The sequence below is a fragment of the Cetorhinus maximus genome, chromosome 20, assembly GCF_964194155.1.
Source record: "Cetorhinus maximus chromosome 20, sCetMax3.hap1.1, whole genome shotgun sequence".
In the NCBI taxonomy this organism is placed as follows: Eukaryota; Metazoa; Chordata; class Chondrichthyes; order Lamniformes; family Cetorhinidae; genus Cetorhinus; species Cetorhinus maximus.
In genome coordinates, this window is record NC_135898.1 from 96,677,494 (window position 1) to 96,700,680 (window position 23,187).

General features: G+C 43.8%; 1 protein-coding gene across 1 annotated transcript in view; it reads left to right on the forward strand.

The window, feature by feature from the left end:
• cacul1 (CDK2 associated cullin domain 1) overlaps positions 1-23,187 on the forward strand; it is a 113,307-nt gene that overhangs the window by 31,433 nt on the left and 58,687 nt on the right. The window contains exon 3 of the mRNA XM_078565189.1: positions 6,187-6,289. Coding sequence (XP_078421315.1) covers positions 6,187-6,289 — 103 coding nt within the window. The remainder of the gene's footprint in view (positions 1-6,186; positions 6,290-23,187) is intronic.

Genomic DNA, 23,187 nt, shown 5'->3' on the forward strand with positions numbered 1-23,187 from the left:
AGGTCTCCGAAAGAGGGATGGAAGGTCTCTTTTTAAAGCTGAGGTGTTGCAACTGGGAATAATGTTTGAAATGATATTATTAAACTTACCTGGACCTTAGCAATATAATAATATGGTATGGTTAAAATTTGTCCAGCTGTGTTTTATATTGGAAGCCTGTATTTCTCCATGAAACCTAGGGCTTCAGCTCTTGTCCTGCAAATAAAATCAACAAAGTAGTATGTTACAATTTACAGCATGCATACTTGTGCTTATTGCTCCAAGATATTTTATGCTTGATAGAAAGACAGACTAATCACAGACTACGCCAGGACCTACCAAACCTTGTGCCCTCCTCCACTGCTCTGTATTGATGAATAACTGCTGATAAACTGCTCTTTGGGTCCTGGGAAAACCATTTTTCAGACCAATGAAAGTTATCTGCTCTTGATGTTTTAGACAGAAAAAAACCCAAAAACTAGTTAAGCAGAAACCCCTTGATGTTTTCCCACATAACTTTCCTTTTAAAGCAAAACAAAGAGAGACAATGTTAGTTACTCTATTCAAGCAGTTCTTTAACTAGTAAATAAAGCATGCTAGCTGTTGAGAAATGAAACTCAGCACTTTGATACTCCTTAAATTTTACATGTTGAACATATGTTTTAAATTGTTAGATGAGCTACATTTCTTTCATTTGGGTTAATACCTGAGCTCAAAAGTAGATAGCCCAAAAAATAGTGTAAGCAGTGGAGATTGTGCCATTATTTAAGGTTAGAGGGAACTTATGATTAAAAAGTTTTTGAACTAACCTTTTTATTTAAATAGTAACTTTTACTAATAATCAGCATTACTGCAGAGATATTTGGTAAATATTGAAAAATGGGAGAATGCTGATTTGACCATTTTAGGTAAAGGACTGCTTCTTGCCTATGAGACAGGGGGAAGTTTATTTATTTGTGTGATCGTGTCATGTCAGAAATTACTTATTTATTTACCTGCCTACAGTGGGCAAGAATAATGCTGTTTATTTTCAAGATTATGCTTGCTGTATTTCAGATGTCGCACTACGAAGTGTTAAAAATATTTTGTAAAAACAAAAAGAGAGGCCATTATTTCTTCTGACCCGGACCTAGGGATTTATAAATGTGTGTTTGACTGTAAATTTCCCTCACCAATAATAGTTAACTTCACATTTTCCTAACATATGCAGTTAAACTTCCTTACCTTAAAGAGATAAGCCAGGTTAAGCATAGCTGTACCTTAGCAGCAAATAATATGTGTTGCACAGTATCACTCTCATTATAAAACAGAAGCTGATCTGGTAGTGACATGAGAGAGCTTGAAATTATATAAGCATCTTATGCCAAAATACAAATGAATTACTTGAAGAATTATGCCAATAAACAAATGTGAGCAGCTCATGGACCATTTTGTCACTAAGATTGAGGTCATCTGGTCATTGGTTCTGCTGTATCCCTTCCATCCGCTTGCACCCCCCTGCCCCCTGAATTTGCATTTTCTCTAGTTTCTCTCTTATCTATCTTCATGGTCTATCTGAGTTTATCTTGCTCATGAGACCCATATCCTGCTCTCTCATTCCCACTCAACTGCTGACAACCCAACTTTCCTTCTTGGCCTCATAGTAGCTGATATTGTAAGCAGTTTCTCCTCCTCTGACACACCACCTCCCTTTGAAATCTGCCGTCATCAACTGTCTCCTCTTAAAAACACAATTTTAATAGTCTGTCCTTGCAAACTACCACCCCTTCTCCACTTTTCCTTTATTTTCCATACTCCTAGAAATTGTTGTTACCTCCCAAATCCATGTCCTCAACTCAGTTTGAATCTCTTTGACCAGGCCACAGCCCCAAAACAGCCTTAATCTGGATGACATTCTATGTGACTATGACTGTGATGCACTATCCTTCCTCATCCTTCTGGATCTCTTTACAGCTTTGTAAAGAAGTTGACCACACCACCCTGCTTTGTACAGCTGAATGGGACAGCTCATGCCGAATACCACTCTTATCTATTCAGGTGTAGTCACAGAATCACCTGCAATGACTTCTCTTCCCACCCTATATTTTTACTTCTGGAGCCCCACAGGATCGGTCCTTGGTCCCTGGTCCCCTCCTATTTCTCATCTACATGGTGCCCCTTGGCAGCATTGTCCACAGACATGACGTCAGTTTGTTAATGCACCTTGATAACACTCAGCTCTACCTCACCACCACCTCTCTGGAATGCTTCATTATCTTTATGTTGTCAGACTCCTTATCCTGGATGGGCAGCACTTTTCACCAATTAAACATCGGGAAGACAGAACCCATTGTTTTTGGCCGCTACCAAAAATCTCCATTTCCTGGCCACCAGTTCCATCCTCCTCCATGGCTCCTGCTTCAGGCTGAACAATACTCTGTCCTATTTGACCCAGACCTGAACTTCCAACCCCAAATCCTCTCCAAAGAAAGAACCATCAACTGCCACCCAGATAACACCACCTGTTTCAATCCTGTGGCTGAAACCTTTATCCATGCTTTTGTTATCTCCTTATTTGACTATTTCAATGGTTTCCTGGCAGACTTCCAGTCTTCCATCTCCATAATCTTCAGCTCTTCCAAAACTCTGCTCTCTGTTTCCAAATTCTCACCAAGTTTCAATCACCTATCAGCCCTGTGCATGCTGACCCACAGTGGCTCCTGTCCAGCAGCTCCTTGATTTTAAAAATCTGCAATCTCATATTCCAACTCCTCCATGGCCTTATCCCTCCTAACCTCTTCCAACCCTATACTCTCCAAAAACATTGTGTTCCTCCAACTCGAGCCTATTGTGCATCCTCCCATTCCCTTTTCCCCCCTCTCAGTGGCCATGCCTTCAGCTCTCTAAGCCAGTTCCCTAATCAAATTGGGGTCATGAGCTTCGAGGCAGCAGTTGTAGCTATGGAGCAGAGAGTGAGATTTGATAGTCCTGGGGTCGGCTGCAAGGCCCCTTTAAATGTGCACGATTTTTCTTTGTCTGTGGGCGTGGCCTGATCACTGACACCACCAGAGCCTGCAAAATGGTAGGTGCCTTAGTCTTTTTTGGTCTGTATCCCTGCTGTCTTAACCGTCAACCAGCTCAACAGCTCTCTTTCCTGCCCCCGCAATTTTCACTCTGGAGTTACACCAAGTGTGGAGCATGAAAATGGGGTCATAGCAGAAGAAAGTTTGGGAAGCACTGCCCTAAATTTGGTATTCTGTCCTGTAAACCTCTTCACCTCTCCTTGTCTCTGTCCTCTTTAGACACTCTTTCAAATCTGCTTCTTTGAGCTTTTAGTCACTCATCCTAATATCTCCTTTTATTTGGTGTCACATTTTGCCTTATAATGCCTCTGTGGAGCACCATGGCTATTATAAATGCAAGTTGTTATAAAGCTGACTGCTAATTATTTATAGTCAGCTTTTGACTATCATATTCTGTAACATTGCAATGATGCTATGCAGTTGTTCAGTTTAGTTGCTATTGTCCAATGCCGACATTGTGTATATGGATGATATCTATCATTTTGTGAGAGGGAGCCATCCTCATGCAGTGCATTTGGGAGTGAATTTAAAGTTTTAATCACTTTTGGGAGTTGAGAAGACTACTATAAATCAGCCGAACTTTACTCTTGCTTAAGTTTTGAACCCTTAAAAGAGATTTCTGCCTTGTAATGTTTTCCTGTTTAACCAGTTTTCCAGCTTTCCCACATGGCTCTAATAACCATGCTGTGTGGAATTCCAGAACACTGAAGGTTTGGATTTGTTACCATGTAACTGTATGTTTAATTCCACTTTTGCCAACTTGGAATATAGAAAGTGTTATGGGGAGTTGGGCAAAGCAGTGAGATAGACACCACAGGCCTTTGGTCTCTGTGAGTGGTGTTCAGATCAAGCCCTAGCTGATGTGATGTAAAGTCCCTGGAATGAGTTTCAGTCCAGCTGTTTGTGCTGCAGGTCCACACCCACTGAACTGCTCCTAAATTGTAACAGTGGGACTAAATTGGCAATCTTCCACAGGGAGATAGATATGGGTTAGAACTGCCTGCCTGTTGGAGTAGGAGATAATCTACTTGGATTGGTCATCACTCCCCATGTGTAATGTTACAGAATTAGCATCTATAAATTAGACAATTGTACTGAATCATGGTAACAATCAGAAACCGCAATCTAGAACCTACACAAGCCATGAGTAGAGCCACATGAGATGTATTAATATTGAACTGCACTGCAACAACATTTTACAGATCAGTGGAAAAGAATCAAACATCTAAAGGATTAACTGTCTGAGCCCACCAAATAGATCCTTTGGGTTGGATTGGCAGGGATCTTGGAGTCTGCTTATATTCTTCCAATTTCATCCTGGCTTCACGACAAATTCTGCTAAATGTGCAGTACTGCTATTCTTTGTGAGAATATCACAGCTGAGATCATGAGACCATTCTTGATTTATACGTGTCATTGCTCTTCCAGTTTTTCATTTTATCTGTGTTTTCATTCTTAAAATACCAAATGTTTATTCGGTAAATAGTTATACTGATTGAACTTAATGGCAATCACAGGACACATTTAAATGTAAATGTTACACCTTGAAATCATTTAAAAGTACAAAACAAGACTTTTTTTTCCTCATTTGTCACACTTGTTAGTATCCAGCAATCTCACTTGCCTAGACAAGTGCAGTTCCAACAACACTCAAGAAGCTCAGTGTCATCCAGGACAAAGCTTGGTTAGCACCCCACCCGTCACTTAAATCTTCACTTGCAGCATTTATTAATGACTTAAAAGATGGGATAGAGAACCACATTTCCAAGTTTGCGGAAGAGACTAAGAATACTGGCATTGTTGACAGTGTAGGTGATAGCATAAAATGGTCGAGAGATATTAATAGATTAAGAGAATGGGCATAATTATGGAAAATTGATTTCAGGGTAGTCAAATGCAAGGTTATCCACTTTGTACCTAAGGTAGATCTCTTTATGTTCTAAATGGTGAAAATCTAGAAACAATGAAGATTAAAAGAGCCTTGGGGGGCTTCCATGTACAGGTACAGGAAATAATCAAAAAGGCTAATGCATGCTGGCCTTTATATTTAGAGGATTAGAATTCAAGGAGGTAGAAATTATGCTAGAGCACACCTGAGTGTACTGTGAGCAGTTTTGGGCACCAGACCTGAGGAAGATTATGGCCTTGGAGTGTGCGTAGCATAGATTTACAAGAATGATACCCGGACACCAAAGGTTAAAATATGAGATTATACAAACTAGGTTTGTATTTCCTGTAATGTGTACCATCTACAAATTGCAGTGCAGCACTCACCAAGCCTTCAACGGCACGTCCCAAACCTGTGACTGCTAGACCCTAGAAGGACAAAAGCAGGAGGTGTGTAGGAACACTACCATCTGCAAATGCCTTTTCAAATTGCACACCACCCTGACTTGGAAATGCATTGCCTTTTGTCCATAAATGTTGGGTCAAAACCTTGGAACTCCTTATCCAACAGCATTGTGTGAGTAACTTCACCACACAGACTGAGGTGGCTCAAGAAGGCCACTTTCTTGAGGGTAATTAGGGATAAATGTTGGCCTTATCAGTGGCTTTCACATCACAAGAATGAAGGGAAAGATTAGCACCGATTGATGCAGAGTAAAACTCGCTGCACTGCCTTAACGATGTTCTTTAATCTCAGCCTTGGAAAACCGCTTCTGTTAATGATTCCTACATCCATTATACTATCACTTTTTCTCAGGGCTAGATTGCCAGATTATTTTCAAATGGCCAATTTTGATGTGCATTCATGCTGACTGGCATCCAGATTGAGTATTGAAACTCACATCATTCCCCCACCTCAGAGCACAGTGAATGTACCGACAGGACATGGACTGCAACGGTTCAAGAAGGCAGCTCACCACATCTTGAGGGCAATAAATGCTGGCCTTGCAGGTGACACTCACATTCCATGAGTGAAGGAAAAAAAGCCAATTCTAAACTAGATTTGAGCCGAAGTATCTGAAGAGAAAAGACGTTGCTTTAAGTGGTCTTTTTTCTGGTTAATACAACAGCTGTGTCCAATTTTCAGAAATTTGCTTGCCCTCTGCTCACCTGATGTGCGTATGGAGGAATCGTGTAATGTCCAATGAGCAATGCGAAGGCTAAAAGCCAGATTATGTTTCTTTTTCTTTATTTTTAGCTGTGTTTACAAGTGTGTGTGCCAGCAACATTCAGAGCAGATGTACTGTGACCTCATCACAAAGATAACCAGTCACTTAAGACGAGTCTCAGAGGAGCTGCAGGTACATATTATTCTGGATATCTTTGTTGTTTTCTTTGCACACCTGGTATATACCTTTTATTCAAGGTTATTTTACTCAGTGATAATGGTGGTTGTTATGATAAATCAGCACGGTCACTTGTCTGTTTAAAATGTGAGACTAGGGACATTTCATATGATGATAATAATATTGACCCTTTGCATCTGGATCCAGTTTGGTATGCTGAGGATTGTGCCAACAAAAGCCATTCTCATCTCTGTAATATTGCCAATTGGAGATTAGACCCAATATTCGACAGTATCTGATTTTTACTAGTCAGCATTCATTATTGTGAGTGCACCATCAGTTTGGAAACTTTTGAAGTATAAACTTTGCCAATCTTTGGCTGTACCATGCCTTTTCTTGTCTTCAACTAAAATAACTAGGAATTGTTGATGCACTCGGACACCAGGCCTTTTGTGCATTTGCTGGGGGAAAAAAAATAGATTATAGAACTGACTTAAAGAAATATTTGCTTTTGTATAAAACCTTTTGTTATCTCAGGACATCCTAAAGTACTTTTTGAAGTGTAGCCACTACTATATTGTAGGAAACATGGCAGCCAATTTTCCCACAGCAAGCTCCCTCAATCAGCAATGTGATAATGACCAGATAATCTATCTTTTTTTATATATGATGTGGATTTGAGGGATGAAATTTGCTAGGACATTGGGGATAACTTCACCATTTTTAAAAATAGTACATTGGTATTTTGTACATCCATCTGAGAGGGTAGACAGGACCTCAATTTAATGTCTTATCCGAGAGATGGCATCTCCGACAGTGCAGCACCTCCTCAATACTGCAGTAGGGTGTCAACCTCGATTTTTATGTTCAAGTGCTGGTTTTGGACTTCAACCCACTGAGGTGAGAATGCTACCAACTGAGCCACTGCTGACACCAATCTCATGTTACGTGAATAGATGGGTGAAGCTGAGGATGTTCTCTTTAGAGAAGAGAAGGTTGAAAGGAGATATTATAGAGCTGTTCAACATCATGAGGAATCAGGATAGAATAGATATCGATTTAAGGTGACCTGGAATGCACTGCTTGAGAGTGTGGTGGAGGATGATTCAATTGTGGCTTTCAAAAGGGATTTTGTAATTATTGGAGAGAAAATTTGCAGGGCTACAGTGAAAAGGCAGGGAAGTGGGAATCGATGAGTAGTTCATAAAGAGAACCAGCATAGATACAACAGGCTGAATGGCCTCGTTCTGTGCGGTTATCATTCTAAGATTCGTGTTCATCTAACTCTGTGCTCACTGACCTGCACTGGCTCCTGGTTAAGCAACGTCTTGATTTTAAAATTCTCATCCTTGTTTTCAAATTCCTCCATGGCCTTGCCCTTCCCTATCTCTAACCCATTGCAGCCGCACAGCCCTCCGAGATATCTTCTAAGGCCTCTTGACCATCCTCAATTTTAATCGCCACTGGTGGCCACACCTTAAGTTGCCTAACCGTAAGCTCTGGAATGCCCTCCCTACACCTTTCCACCCCTCTACTTTGCTTTCGCCCATTAAGACCCTCCTTAAAACCTCCCTCTTTCATCAACCTTTGATGGCTCGGTGTCAGATTTTCTTTTGTAATGTTCCTTTGAGGCACCGTGGCACATTTTTATTACTTTAAAGGTGCTATATAAATATAAGTTGTTGATTCTATTTATATGAATGCTCAAGGTGTTAACATGGATTTGATAACTAAGACTACATTTTGAAACTGTGCCTTTCTGCTGTGTAGCTCAAAAGCAATGCTCAAGTGAAGCCTTAAAATTTCTGAGCATTGCCTTCCTGTTTTACTTTTGAATCATGCTGCAAATAATTGTGAATCACGTTGATGGGTTATTATCGCAAAAGGCACTTGTTTACTATGTCTTTTGCCGCTAATCGTTGGTTCACCAGTGCTGTTGGGATCCCAGAAAGTGGGTCATTTTCATTTGTGGTAATGTCATCAACACGATGAACTTCTCATCAATGCACATCATCACTGTAAAATTGGGCTTTCATCCCATCAGGCAGTGCGGAGTTTCTGGTGGACTTCCCCATCCTCATGCTCCCTGTTTGACTTGTCACTTTAAAGGCCTTCTGTTGTACCACAGGAAGATGGGGCAATGCAGTGTAGTGGCATCAACTTAGTGCAACAATACAATCTGCTACATGGACTGTTTAAATGTGATCATATGGGAAGCTTTCAAGGTAAATAGTTCTCTTTTCTAAATGATTTTTTTTTTAATTTTCCTTTTTGGACTCCTCGCAAGATGACTACCTGATCTAGCTAACTAAGCTTTGGTGCAAACCAGAAGCCTGATGACCATCAGAAATTGGCTGGAGCCCCATTGTGATAGTTGGGGCATGTTGCTGGCATCAGTGGTACCTCCAGAGGCAACTCAACCCTGGTGCACAATCTAGTATGGGTCTCTTGCCTTGCTGGTGACAATGCTTGGGCAAGTCCTTGGGTGAGGGGAGAAGAATGAGAGAGGAGCAGAATGCGTGCTGGCCAGATTGAATTTAGACCCCAAATTCTGGCCTTCAATCTGCAAGTATTTTCTCTGTCTAATATTAAACTGTAGGTAAGGAACTTAATTCATTCCATATTTGGAATATGGAAATGACAGTTGCAGATCAGATTTTATCTCTGATCGATGTTTAGTGCACTGTTCTTAGTTGGAACAGCAATGAGGACACATGCATTATAACTTGATACTCTTCAATCGCACTTCATTGGCTGAAAATTGCTTTGGAACATCTGAGGTTGTGAAAGGTACTTTATAAATGCTTATAATTGGTATTAGCATCTTGAGCTATGGAGGAGAAGATTAGCTAACATTTATGTTGCTGATTGCTATCAAGTGACTTACTGGGAAAGCATGTTGGGCAAAGACTGGACTGGATCTGGCAATTCAGGGAATCAGACAGCCAAACTCAAAGGACGGAAGTCAGCTTGACTTTTGAGTCAGAAAGCTGTGGGTTTAGAAATCCCACCTCAGGATTTGAACATAGTATCTGGGTTGACATTTCACTGCCATGCTAAGAGAGTGCTAGGCAGTTGGACATGTCAGCATTTGGGTGAGCTGCGAAACCAAGGTATCAAATGCCTGCTCAGGTGGACTTTCAAGATCCTGTGGCACTCTTCACAGGATCTTTGGTATTCTGGTTAACGCTCCTTATTCAAACATTAAAACCAAATGATAATTCATTTAATTACTTGCATGGGTAATGGCTGCACCTTTTATCAAATGGTAATAGTAATTGCATTTTGGAGTAACTAATTGTATGAGATGCATTTTGGAATATGCTGAAAGAGATGATAAGGTATTGTACAAATGCAAAGCTCTTGATTTTCTTCTGAAAAGTGACAAGGACAGGATAAAGGCTCCTTTTTGCACTTAGCATGTTATCATTTAGTACTTCTGTTAATGCCTGCTAAAATAGGGTCTAAGAAATTTAATTGAAACTCGTTAAGCATTCATGCTATAATGGCGCAGTGTGCAATTTCATCATGTGTCATGTTGTTAAACTGCTGGGAGTGTATATGGTTAAGCAGTAGTCATTGAGTTCTTTAGAGGTATCCTCAGAGCTGGTTGCATTGCATTAATGATTATCCACTTGGCTGCTTTAATAACATCCTATAAATATAGTAACGCTTTTTATTTATGATAAGTGTTTTCAGGAACTGTACACCACATTTTATGTTCTCCCAATGGAATATTTAGCAGGATCATTCATAACTATAAAGATGTGGATTTGCTGCTGAGGAACTGTTCACTAAGTGTCCATTTTGTAGGGTTTCAGAAAATACAGATGTGGACTGATTCTTTGATTCAACATCTATCATGTTCCAGCTGCCTTCATGCATTTTAGGGTATTATATTTGTTACAACCAGAATGGGAGGAATGTGCAGTTTCCGTAGCCCCACTATTCCACTGGTCGCATCATGAGTGTAAATGTTTAATTCACTTACCAAAAATGGCCAGTTGTTTACTTTCGCTACTGCTAGAACCAGGCTTCTTTCAATAAACTCAGAATTATTGATTTATTATGAAACAAAACTTTTTTTTTTAAAAGACAAGTTGCAAAACTGGGTAACATACAATTTGTAATCTGGACGTGTAACAATTTATCCCTTTTAAAACCTCAACACAAACAACAAAGGACAAGACAAATAGGGTGTCTGCAGAAGTTGGCGTAAAGGGAACACTTTATGAAAAAGGATAAAGTTCGAAAGGTCTTAACAATGTTGATCTGGTGTTCCTGCATGCGAAGATGGATCGCTGGTCACAGCAGTTGTCTGGAAGACCTTTCCAAAGGATCTTCAGTGAAACTTGTCTTTGTTAACTCTCGCTTGTTGCAGCTTCGCAGGCTTTCAAATATAGATGAGTTATACTGAGACAAAGTTTCTCTGGCTGAAGGTGGACACCCACACTGCCCTCCAGGCCAGACAGGGCGAGAGAGAGAGCAAGGGCGGGAGGAGCAATCTTTCTTCTCAGTTTGCTCCCAAGATGCACTCTTGAGTTCAAAAAAGCATTTTCAGACAGGACTCCTTCCAGGTCGGGTGTTTCTCAGCCAATCAGCAGGGGCCCACAGCCTGGAAACAGCAGCTTTTTTCCCCCACCGGCTATTAAAGCTCAAATGCAAACAGTTCTTATCTACCCGGGTCTTGCTGAAGGCATGTGATTTCTTGGGAAAAGCAGCCTACTCAGTCCACAGTGAATTTATAACCTTTTTTAAAAAAAAAAATAATCCAGGTCAGTTCCTAAGAGAGTGTCCTGATTCCATGTTAGTCCAAGTTTTAAAAACACTTGTAGTTTTTGGAGATTCCTAGTGTACTTGACAGCATTAAAGAGGCAATGCCTTCCTGTACATTAGATAACCATAAAGTCGATAGCTGCATATTAAAATTCCTAGGAAGTGAATTTTTAGAAAGATTATGATGTTGTCCACGCAACTCTCCTTTCAGATTATGCTGCATCTGTTGGTGCAAATGTCACGTGAGGTGTTTAAACTCCGATAAGTTCACTTGCATCTGCATTCAGAGGTTTAGGAGGTAGGGGAAAAGCACTTGTAGATCTCTACAGATACAGTATCCAAGGTTAGTATTTGCATGTAGGGATTTTTGCCATGACAGTGAAGTTGAATGTCAAACTGATTAGTCTGCCCTGTAACCTATCATGAGAGGAGTATTACCATTGGATGGTCAAGGGAGGACCAAGCAGGAGAGCTTTCCTATGAAGCAAGCAAATGGAATCAAATACCATTTGTTTGGAACAATCATTTGTTCCTTTAAATTAGTTAGGTTTGCATTGTCTGCAATTATTTTGGTTTTCCATACATTTATTTTGTGCTATACTGGCAAATATTTTCTTGATAATTAAGGACATCTTAGCAACACATTTAAACAGCATGCAATAGCTTATAATAAATAGCAGATAAATTATATTTGATGCTAGCTAATGTACTGTAGGTGGCACTGAAAATGCATTTTTTTATGCACAGGCTTTGCTGCTAAGAGCCTTAACAATAAGGCATTTTGGCCAGTAGGCGTCAGTATAGCCTGAAGTAAAATGAAGTAGTGTCGGGACACTAACAATTCCAGGGTGTTCTTACACACTTTTTTCTTTTTCAATTTCCCCCTTGCGTTTTCTTCCCTAGCCTTGTCTCCTGAAAGTGGTAATTTCTGATGGACTAAGTTCCACAAGTGGCTCTTCATTTCATTTCCAAGTGGTCATTCATGTGGCACCTTCAGCAGTGGTCAGCAGATAATGATCAGTGGTGAAGATCCTGTTTCAGCTCCATCTTGGGGATATCAAGGCCACTATGTAGTGCTATCCCAGATGCATAGCTTAGTGCCACAGTATGTGATGAATTTCACCTTGTCTCCTACTTGGGTGCTTTATCTGCTGTAGTTCATTAGCAGATTGTTCACTAGATTAAGAGCTTTAGAAACATGGGACCAGTGCAGTAAAGAGTATATTAAAAAATGAGAAAAACCCTCAGGTCAAAATAGTTCCAAGGGTAATGAAATCTAACACATTGGATATGAATCCTCCATCTGAATGATATTAATTTTGAGCATTTTTAATTTTTATATATATTAAAAGATTAGGAATTCACAGAAGTGTGACTAAAACCCAATACCTAAGGGTTAGTATCTCATTGATCCTGAATTATACTGCACACACAATTTGTAGTTTTTTTTTGGTAAAACATCTTTTGACAACCTGTCTGCTGCCTCAATTCCTCAAATGTTGAGCTCTATCTTAAAGTTTGTAGGAAAACAGTTTAAATAAAAACCAGTTTAAAAAGTAAACTGAATCTACACGAGTGTAAAATATAGGTTTGCAGGAAGTAAAGACAAAATTCTTTCATGTGCCTATAAACTTTATTTTTCTGCCCATCGCCCCATCCCTTCCTCTTTTGAATGCAGCAACTTATTCTCAATAAAGTTACACATTTTTTGCATTTTTTTCCTTTATTCTTTCATTTGTTGCCCATCCTTAATTGCCCTTGAATTATGTGGCTTGCTAGGCCATTTCAGAGGGCAGTTAAGAGTCAACTAAATTGCTTTCTGGAGTCACAAGTAGGCCAGACCAGGTAAAGATGGCACATTTCCTTCCCTAAAGGGCATTAGTGAACCAGGTGGGTTTTTATGACAATCAATGATAGTTTCATACATTACCAAGATTTTGCACCAAGTTTTATCAGTTGAATTAAATTCCAACAACTGTGTGGTGAGATTTGAACACATGTTCCCAGAACATTAGCCTGGGCCCAAGATGATTTTAAATTCAGCTGAGTGTGCGATCTTTTGGATGGAATGGAGAATATATTGCATGATGTTAATTGATACTGGGTACGTGGACTTTCTTTTTTTTGCTCTTCCTGTTAAGTTTCTTGGCCGTACCTGAGAAACCAAGGCTGCCATTCTGGATCAAAATGACATTGGCTGGAAATCATAACAGATTGCGTTAATGATGGTGTAGCAGAGAAAAATAATGCATAGATTTAGGGAAGTGGAACTAGATAACTTGCAAAAGCTTTGAAGCAAATTTTTATCTTAAAATTCTTATGGAGAAAATAAAAATGATGCCTATTTTAGTGTGTTCCTATTTAACCATGGTACTCAAATGAACTACAGTAATCTATTGCCTTAAGTTTTCCTAATAGGCCAATGGATGGAATGTACTGTAACTGAACAAACCTTTTTCTCTCACGCAGATAGTAATCCACAGAATAAAATCTGAATGTGTTCAATAGGCGTGGCACTTGAAAGCAAAAGAGAGGTTGATGTTTCAGCTGGGGTCCTTTATCAGAAGGAGCCTGGTGAAGAGCTGCACCTGAAATGTTCATCCACCTTTTTATTGTCAGCTACTGACTGATTTCCAGCATTCACAGTTTTTCTTTTTTTTTTATCTCTGATGATGAATGGAATTGAACGGATTAGAATGATGGCTGAGACTGGGTATTGAACCATGGCTGTCTCAGGCTGGGAGTCAGACGTTCTGCTGAGGAGAGGGACTGGGAAATATAAACCAAAGGATAATTTAAAATTATGGTCTTGCTTTCTGACACTGAACAATTGTACATTCTCTGGAGATCATTCCACTTCTAAAGTTGGCATGGAGGTTTGGATAGTGAAGGTGACTGTACTGGGTGCAGTGTCAAATCAATAAAATAAAAGTGAGGAAATTTTACAATAATTTGGTCAGGCCACACTTTGTACTGCATTCATTCTGGCCACTGAAACTCAAAGAGGACATCAAAGCATCGATGTAGAACAGAGCCAGTAGGTTGGCCCCTACAATTAGCGAGTTGGGAATGTAGGTTAGAAAAAACCCAAACTCTTTAGCAGAGGAATGAATTAGTGGAGCTTTTGTAGAGCTGTAAAGTATAGTAAACGGAATACAAAAGGGATATCTAAAGTAAAGAAAAATTTGCATATATATCACGCTTTGCATAACCGTCTGACATCTCACGGCCTTTTACAGCCAATTAAGTACTTTGAAGAGTGGTCATTGTTATAATGCAGGAATGATGGCATTCAGTTTGCATAGAGCAAGCTCCCACTATCATCAGTGTGATAATGACCAGAGAACCTGTTTTGTGTGATGTTCATTGAGGAATAAATATTGACCAGAATACCAGGGTAACACCACTGCTCTTAATTGAAATAGTGCTTTGGGATCTTTTATGTCCACCTGAGTGGGCTGAGTTGGTTTAATATCTCATCCGAAAGATGGCACCTTTGACAGTGCAGCACTCCCTTTATACTGCATGGAGTGTCAGCTTTGATTTTTGTGCTCAAGTTCTGGAGTGGGAATTTAACCCGGAACCTTGTGACTCACAGGAAAGAGTGCTACCAACTGAGCCATGGCCGACACTCGGAACACTGGGCAGAATTTTACGTCCTGTGGACAGGTGCGTGCCTGCCCTGATCAGGCGTAAAATAGTGCGCGATGACGTCGGGTGAGCGTCCTGACGTCATTGAGTGATATTTCGCTTGGAGGGAGTGAATGGGTGCCAGAGCCACACCCGCCATTAATTACCAGGCCACTTAAGGCCACTGTCAGTCTAACTGACAGCGATTTTTCGTTGCCCGTGTAATTTCGAGCTTGTCGCATGGGCAAAATGGGCAGGTGGCCAGCCAACATTTTCAAAAACTCATCCAAGTGTGGGATTAAAAAGGTGTCAGTAGCATTGCCAGTGTGAGTAGTGAGGAGTTTGGTAGATAGTTTGCTGCTGGCTGATTATTTGTACTTGGCAGCTTCACCTCTGTTCGGGGCTTCATTCTTAGCATTTCCAGGCCTCATTTCAGGAATCCTTGGTATCTGCAAGGCCCCCGGAGGATTCAGACTGTGTGGACCCTTCCAAGTATCAGACAGCCTTCACTTACCCTGATAATGGGGATTGTGATTTCTGCTTCCTCTGAGGAGGAAGAGAGGGGCAGAAGGGAGAGGAGGCCAGGTGTCCCAATGCAGCTTCCAGGAGAGGGGCCTGTGGGAGGAGAGGCGCAGGCACAAGGGGCGCAGGGCCAGCAGGAAGTCCAAGGCGGAAGGGGCTGCAGAAGACGCCGCTATCCTGCTGCCAGCGTTTACTGGCGGCGATACAGACCTCAATATGTCTGAGGTGCAAAGCCGAAGGAGGCTCCGCCTCTCAAGGGAGACAGTGATCTCCATTTGTCAGATGATTGGGCCTGAGATCAGCTCCAACTGTGTGGATGGAAACCCATGCCAGCAGTTCTGAAGGCCACAGCAACCCTCACCCTCTATGCCTCCGGCTCTTTCCAGGGGTCAGTGGGAGACCTGTATGGAGTCTCTTCAATCTGCTGTCCACAGTTGCGTCAAGCTGGTGACAGAAGCTCTGTTCAGGAGGGTACTGACCTTCATTCTTTACCGTATGGACGAGACCAGTCAGGCTGAGCGAGGCAGAGGCGTTGCAGTGATTGCTGGGTTCCCCTGCGTCCAGGGTGCCAGTGACTGTACACATGTGGCCATCAAGGCGCCAGCGGGCGAGCCCGGTGCCTTCACCAACAGGAAGGGCTTCCACTCCATGAACGTGAATATAGTGTGTGACCACAGGATGCTGATTCTGCAAGTCTGTGCAAGGTACCCCGGCAGCTCCCATGACGCTTACATCCTCAAACACTCCCAGGTGCCAAGGCTCTTCAGTGCTCCAGCCCGACTGGATGGATGGCTGCTGGGTAACGAGGACTATCCGTTGAAGAAGTGGCTCATGACGCCTCTCCACTACCCAAGAACAAAGGCAGAGAAGCGTCACAATACACGTCATGCCTTCACAAGGGCAGTGGTAGAGGAGACCATAGATCTTCTCAAGATGCTCTTCCGTTGCCTGGACCCTTCAGGGGGCGCACTATAATATCCCCAGAGTGGGTGTCACTGATGGTGGTTGCATGCTGCGCTCTCCACAATCTGGCACTGGCAAAGGGGGACCCACAAGAGGATCTTGACACAGCTGCACAGGCCACAGAGGATGAACCCAGTAGTGAGTCAGAAGAGGAGCACGGTGAGGAGAACGCTGAGGGCATGGAGGCAGACCTCGGTAATCTCCAGGGACACCTTGATCCAAAACTCCTTCAGCTAGGCTACCAAAGATCAGCTTCAACCACATGCCAGGGCTGTCGCCTCCATCCCAGATGTCTGAAATGACTCTTTCATGTGAACACAAAGAACACTCAATTCCTGTGCAATAAAGTTCAGAGCCACTTACATCCAGCATCACATGCTGGTATACACTGCACCAATAAAATAAAAAGATGAAGCATACTCAAGGCCATGACGACAAAAACAAAATTTATCTCATCTTGACAATTCCAAACTATTTACATAAAGTTCTCTGGTCTTCATTCCCAGACCAGTATAAATAAAGTAAACATAAATGAACATAAAAATCATCTGTGACCTGTCCCTTTTGTGCTCATGATGCCTTTAACTTACGTTTGCGAGTGCGGCGCCTTGGTGCCTTTCTCCCCCGACCCTCGCTGGCACTGGCATTGGAGACAGCCTGCTGACTCTGCTGTCTTGACGGCCTTGATGACCTTGGCAGCCGCCCTCTGGCCAGTGGAGCCTGTACTGACCCTGCCTGGGAGGGAGCAGCCAGTGCTATGGCTGACATACCCCCAGTCGCTGCAGCCTCATCAGATGCGACGGTCACTGGCAGAGGGGTGGAGGAGCTGCTGCCATCATCCAGAGCACCCTGAGAGGAGCCTGCAGTGCCAATGTGAGGTCACTCTGGACTTCCCTGCTTACCATTGATGGACAGTCACCTAGCTGGGACACTGGGTGCCTCATCCATCTCCCACAGGGACACTGACCACCTGAAGCCATTGTCTGTGTGAGGCCTTGCAGGTCCGAGCGCAACCCCAGGAACACCTCATTCTGTCCCTGGAGCTACCTCTCCATGAAAGCCACCACTCCCTCAATAGAGGAGGCAGTGCACTGGGCCACGAGGGTCAACGCAGTGCTGATGCTCTGCATGGACTGCTCCACAATGGCATGGCACGCATACCCTCATGGATCACCGCCAGATCCTCTCGCACATCTGGCTGGACATCCAGCATCTGTCACCTAATGGACGACTCCAGAGGCTCATCATCAGCCTTCGACTGAGCATCGTCCTGGTCCCCAGCAGTCCTTCAACTGCTAGCGCCCTGGGCGCATTCTGCCTCCGCCTGCACCTCAAGCGAGTGTGAAGTGCCCTCACCAATGTGCACAGAGATACTAGCTGCCGAACTAATGCCCACCAAGGTGCTGGTATCTGCCCTGGTGCCTGCTTCAGAGTGTGGGTGTGACAGAGGTGCAACAGAAGCTTGTTGGTCCTTCGGGGTCCGCAGTGCGAATACCTGCTGGTGAATCTAAAAGAGAGAACAAGGACGTGTCATTAGCTAAAGTCATCACACTGTCACTATGCATGCCAGGCACCCTGGTGAGACAATGGAGATCTGCATCATGGTGCCATCATCTTTCAATTATCAATCGCGGCTCACATCAATGAAGACACTACATTAGAATAGTTGTGTAATCAGAAACACTCACCTCTGTGCACTGCACTCTTGCCTTCGTCTGGCACCCCTGCCTCTTCACGCCTGGTTACACATGGAGTGTGCCGGCTCTTGAGCTCAAGTGTGTCTTGCTCGAACCTGCTGAGCAGCAGGAGGTTGGGCTGCCCTCTGCCTGTATGTGCCCTCTCTGCCTGTTATGGCTTGTCTTCTCCTAAAAGAACAGAGGAGCATTGATTAGTTCACTCTCTACCTGCAGCGCCATTGCAGCCTGACCAACCCCAGCTGAGGAACACCTCCCAGGGCACATCAGAGTCGTGGCCCTCGAGCCGCAGGGCCAAGCAGCCAGGGCTCACCCCCTTGGCCAGCTCCAGCGTGATTGACAGTTGGCACTCAGACTGTAGCACCTATGAGGCCCACAGGGGGATGGCTACACCTTAACACTTCTGCACACTGACCCATGCCAACACGGTACTTGCCCTTCCTGAGCGCAGCAGGTCATTGAAGTGTTTCTGGCATTGCACCCATGTGCTCCACACCACGTCATGGCTGCTCACCATTGCTGCCACCTCTTCCTATGCCCTCTTGGTGAGGTGTGGTGGCCTCCTCCTCCTCCCATCTCTGGGGACAAGGATGTCCCTCCTGGCAGCCACCTCCTCCAGGTCGAAGGCGAGACACTTGTCGGAAAAGCAGGGGACCTAGGGCCAGCTGCACTCGACTCCATTGGGAGCGCTGAACACACATCCTTCCGTGGCAGCCTTCCAGGGGCTACCTGGGCTGTTTTAAACCGGCTGCCGGGTTGCCATTCCCTGCCAGGACTTAATTGGCCCGCCAGCATGAAATGGCAGTCTAGAGCCGATCGTGGGCAGCGGGCCGTTTCCCAGTCGCTCCTGGGCCCGCCTGCCGTGCCCGCCCAACGACCTCAAAATCCTACCCACTGTCTCAGGTTAAACTCTGACTTGTAAGACAAATATAAACCGAGAAAAGACCAGTTCCAAAAGGATACCAGGAGCACTTCTTCACCACCCAGAATGGTTGTCCGAGTATGTTAGTGGTGGCAAAGATTCGGGAATCATTCAGTCTCTGGTTAGTTAGCGTGACTGGGAAGAGGGAACTGTAGCTTACATTGAAGCATTAAAACTTGGTGGACCAAATGAGTGTATTCATCTAGGTTTATGTTGGGGACTTGTGAGGTCCATATATTTAAATTCAGCATGAAACAGTAGCAAACTGGGAAAAAAAAGCTCTCATCACTGAGCATACTGTTAATTTGATGGTAAAATTTGTTTGCCTCAGTACTGAAACATTGTATTTTGGTACTGATCAGATTCTAGCAAAGTATTTTCAAAAATGACTTTACACTTTTAGAAAAATTTGCACTACTTCTAATTGGTACCATTTGGCCAGTTGAATATTTCATAGACTCCAAGGGAAGTTTTTGCTGGTGGAACTGGAGTGCATGTTGTGGTATCTGGTTAATTTTAGTTTATCTTTGTTGTAAAAATGAAATAGGAGCTAGTTGTTTCTTTATATTAAACTGCTACCATGATAATTTGTTCCAGATAGGTTGAGTCTTGTTTCACAGGAAGGTGTATGCAGAAACTTGTGCTCCAAAGAGTGATCGAGTACAAATCATCACATATATGTTCTGCATAAACGCTTGAATTTGGATGAGTTTTAAAATGAGCAACATTTGAACTATGGGTTAGGCAGTGCTCTGGTTTTATGGAACGCTGGTATATAATGGAAGAGTACGGGATTGCAGTGGCACACTGTACAGTGGTGACCTTGTGATCCCAACCTCAATGTCTCCCTGCACTCCAGAAAAAAAGTCAAATGAGCGTACCATGGCATGTGCTGTTGTACCAACTGCTGACTGGTTAGGCCTGGTATTAGTTGTATAAAGAGGAGCCAGCCTGAGGTGATAATTTGGGCCTCCCATAATTGAGAGAGGTTTGATTGCACAGGAGAAATGGCACATGAACTTTCAATATAACTTTCAATACCTTTCAAAAAAAAAACAGTTGAGGCTTCTATCTTAATGATTGATCCATGTGCCATGGCAAGATGATGCGACTCACTTCTTTATTCTACTGGTGCAAAGTTCTTAGCTTATATCATTTTTCTTTGTGTATCTTTTTGAACATTTAAACTTAATTTTGCAGCAGACCACAGCTATATCACGGAGCCTAAAGCCAAGCAACCTACCACTGAGAGATAGATAGTTTCACATCTGTCGCCTAAATGCAAAGTCAAAACTGCTTCAAATTGACATAAACAGTGTGTTATATAAGTAGACTATAAAAGGTATCCAGCTGATAGATACAGAAGTAACTATGCAGATGTACAAGCTCCAACAACTCATCGACTCCAACGCCCATCTGGGACCCTCCACCCCTGCTTGTCCCTCCGTCCTCACCCCATCTTCCAATCCCAGCCCCAGCCGCGTATTCACTATACCCCCTGACCTTCCCCTCTCCGATGCTGAACGTTCAGTGCTCAGCAAAGGACTTAGTTTCATACCCTTACGCCCTCATCTCAATGAATTTCGGGCTCGGCATGATGCTGAACTCTTCTTCCGCCGTCTCCGTCTCCGTGCTCACTTCTTTGGGCAGGAGTCCTCTCCCCGTTCAACGGATCCTTTTACCCACCTCCAATATTCTCCCTCCACTTGGACCCCTCCCTCTGGATTCTTACCTTCTCTTGATCTTTTCATTGAGAACTGTCGGCGTGACATTAGCCGTCTCAATTTCTCTGCTCCTCTCACCCATTCTAATCTGTCCCTCTCTGAACTCACTGCACTCCGTTCTCTCAGGTCCAACCCCAACATTGTCATCAAACCCGCTGACAAGGGTGGTACTGTTGTTGTCTGGCGCATTGACCTCTACCTCGCGGAGGCTGAGCGTCAACTCGCAGACGTTTCCTCCTACCTCTCCCTGGACCATGACCCCACCACAGAACATCAAGCCATTGTTTCCAGGACTGTCACTGACCTCATCTCCTCTGGAGATCTTCCTCCCACAGCTTCCAACTTGATAGTCGCCCAACCTCGGACGGCCCGCTTCTACCTCCTACCCAAAATCCACTAGCAGAACTGTCCTGGCAGACCGATCGTGTCAGCCTGTTCCTGCCCCACGGAACTCATTTCTCGTTATCTTGACTCCCTTCTCTCTCCCCTTGTCCAGTCCCTTCCCACCTACATCCGTGATTCCTCTGACACCTTACGTCACATCAACAATTTCCAGTTCCCTGGCCCCAACCGCTTCCTCTTCACCATGGATGTCCAATCCCTCTACACCTCCATCCCCCACCAGGATGGTCTGAGGGCCCTTAGCTTCTTCCTTGAACAGAGGCCCCAACAATCCCCATCCACCACTACTCTCCTCCGTCTGGCTGAACTTGTTCTCACACTGAACAATTTCTCCTTTAACTCCTCTCACTTCCTCCAAATAAAAGGTGTGGCTATGGGTACCCGCATGGGCCCCAGCTATGCCTGTCTCTTTATGGGGTATGTGGAACATTCCTTGTTCCAGTCCTACTCCGGCCCCCTCCCACAACTCTTTCTCCGGTACATCGATGATTACTTCGGTGCTGCTTCATGCTCTCGTCGGGACCTGGAAAAATTTATTAATTTTGCTTCCAATCTCCACCCCTCCATCATCTTCACATGGTCCATCTCTGACACTTCTCTTCCCTTCCTTGACCTCTCTGTCTCAATTTCTGATGATAGACTGTCCACCAATATCCATTACAAGCCTACCGACTCCCACAGCTACCTCGACTACAGCTCCTCACACCCCGCTTCCTGTAAAGACTCCATCCCATTCTCTCAGTTCCTTCACCTCCGTCGCATCTGTTCTGAGGACGCTACCTTCAAAAACAGCTCCTCTGACATGTCCTCCTTCTTCCTTAACCGAGGTTTTCCATCCACGGTCGTTGACAGGGCCCTCAACCGTGTCCGGCCCATATCCCGCGCATCCTCCCTCACGCCTTCTCCTCCTTCCCAGAAACATGATAGGGTCCCCCTTGTCCTCACTTATCACCCCACCAGCCTCCGCATTCAAAGGATCATCCTCCGCCATTTCCGCCAACTCCAGCATGATGCCACCACCAAACACATCTTCCCTTCACCCCCCTTGACGGCATTCCGTAGGGATCGTTCCCTCCGGAACACCCTGGTCCACTCCTCCATCACCCCCTACTCCTCAACCCCCACTTATGGCACCTCCCCATGCCCACGCAGAAGATGCAACACCTGCCCCTTCACTTCCTCTCTCCTCACCGTCCAAGGGCCCAAACACTCCTTTCAAGTGAAGCAGCATTTCACTTGCATTTCCCCTAACTTAGTCTACTGCATTCGTTGCTCCCAATGCGATCTCCTCTACATTGGAGAGACCAAACGCAAACTGGGCGACCGTTTTGCGGAACACCTGCGGTCTGTCCGCAAGAAAGACCCAAACCTCCCTGTCGCTTGCCATTTTAACACTCCACCCTGTTCTCTTGCCAACATGTCTGTCCTTGGCTTGCTGCATTGTTCCAGTGAAGCCCAACGCAAACTGGAGGAACAGCACCTCATCTTCCGACTAGGCACTTTAAAGCCCTCTGGGCTGAATATTGAATTCAACAACTTTAGATCTTAAACTCCCCCTCCCCCCATCCCCACCCCGTTTCTTTCCCCCCCCCACCCGCTTTTTTTTCAATAATTTATATAGATTCTTCTTTCCCCACCTATTTCCATTATTTTTAAATCTAAAACTAAAACCTTTAGTCTTTCCACCCCACCCCCACTAGAGCTGTACTTTGAATATCCTGTTTTCCATTCTTAATTAGCACTTTTCTCAGACAAAGACCACCACCTTCAACACCTCTTTGATCCTTTTGTCTGTGACATCTTTTGATTATTATCTGCTCACACCACACCCTCAATGTGTCTCTTCCCCTCCCCCCACCCACCTTAAACCAATTTATATTTCTCCCTTGTTGAAACTATGCTGCAGTTCTGCGGAAGGGCCATGGAGGCTCGAAACGTTGACTGATTTCTTCTCCGCCGATGCTGCCAGACTTGCTGAGTTTTTCCAGGTAATTCTGTTTTTGTTTTGTTATGCAGATGTACTGTTGGTCATATCAAACTAACAAAAATATATTGGACTGGGCAGAGGCAGCAATTTTACTACTACTTGAGCAGTAACCAGAAGTCCATTTAAAATTGACCCCATAAGATCATAAATCAGCAATTTGAAAAGTGTCTTATCACCTTGACTCTAACAAACTCAGTTATGAGTTACATGGGCAAAACCTGGACAACATACAGCCTTGGACTGATAAGTGGCAAATAACATTCGTGCCACACAAGCGCCAAGCAATGACCATC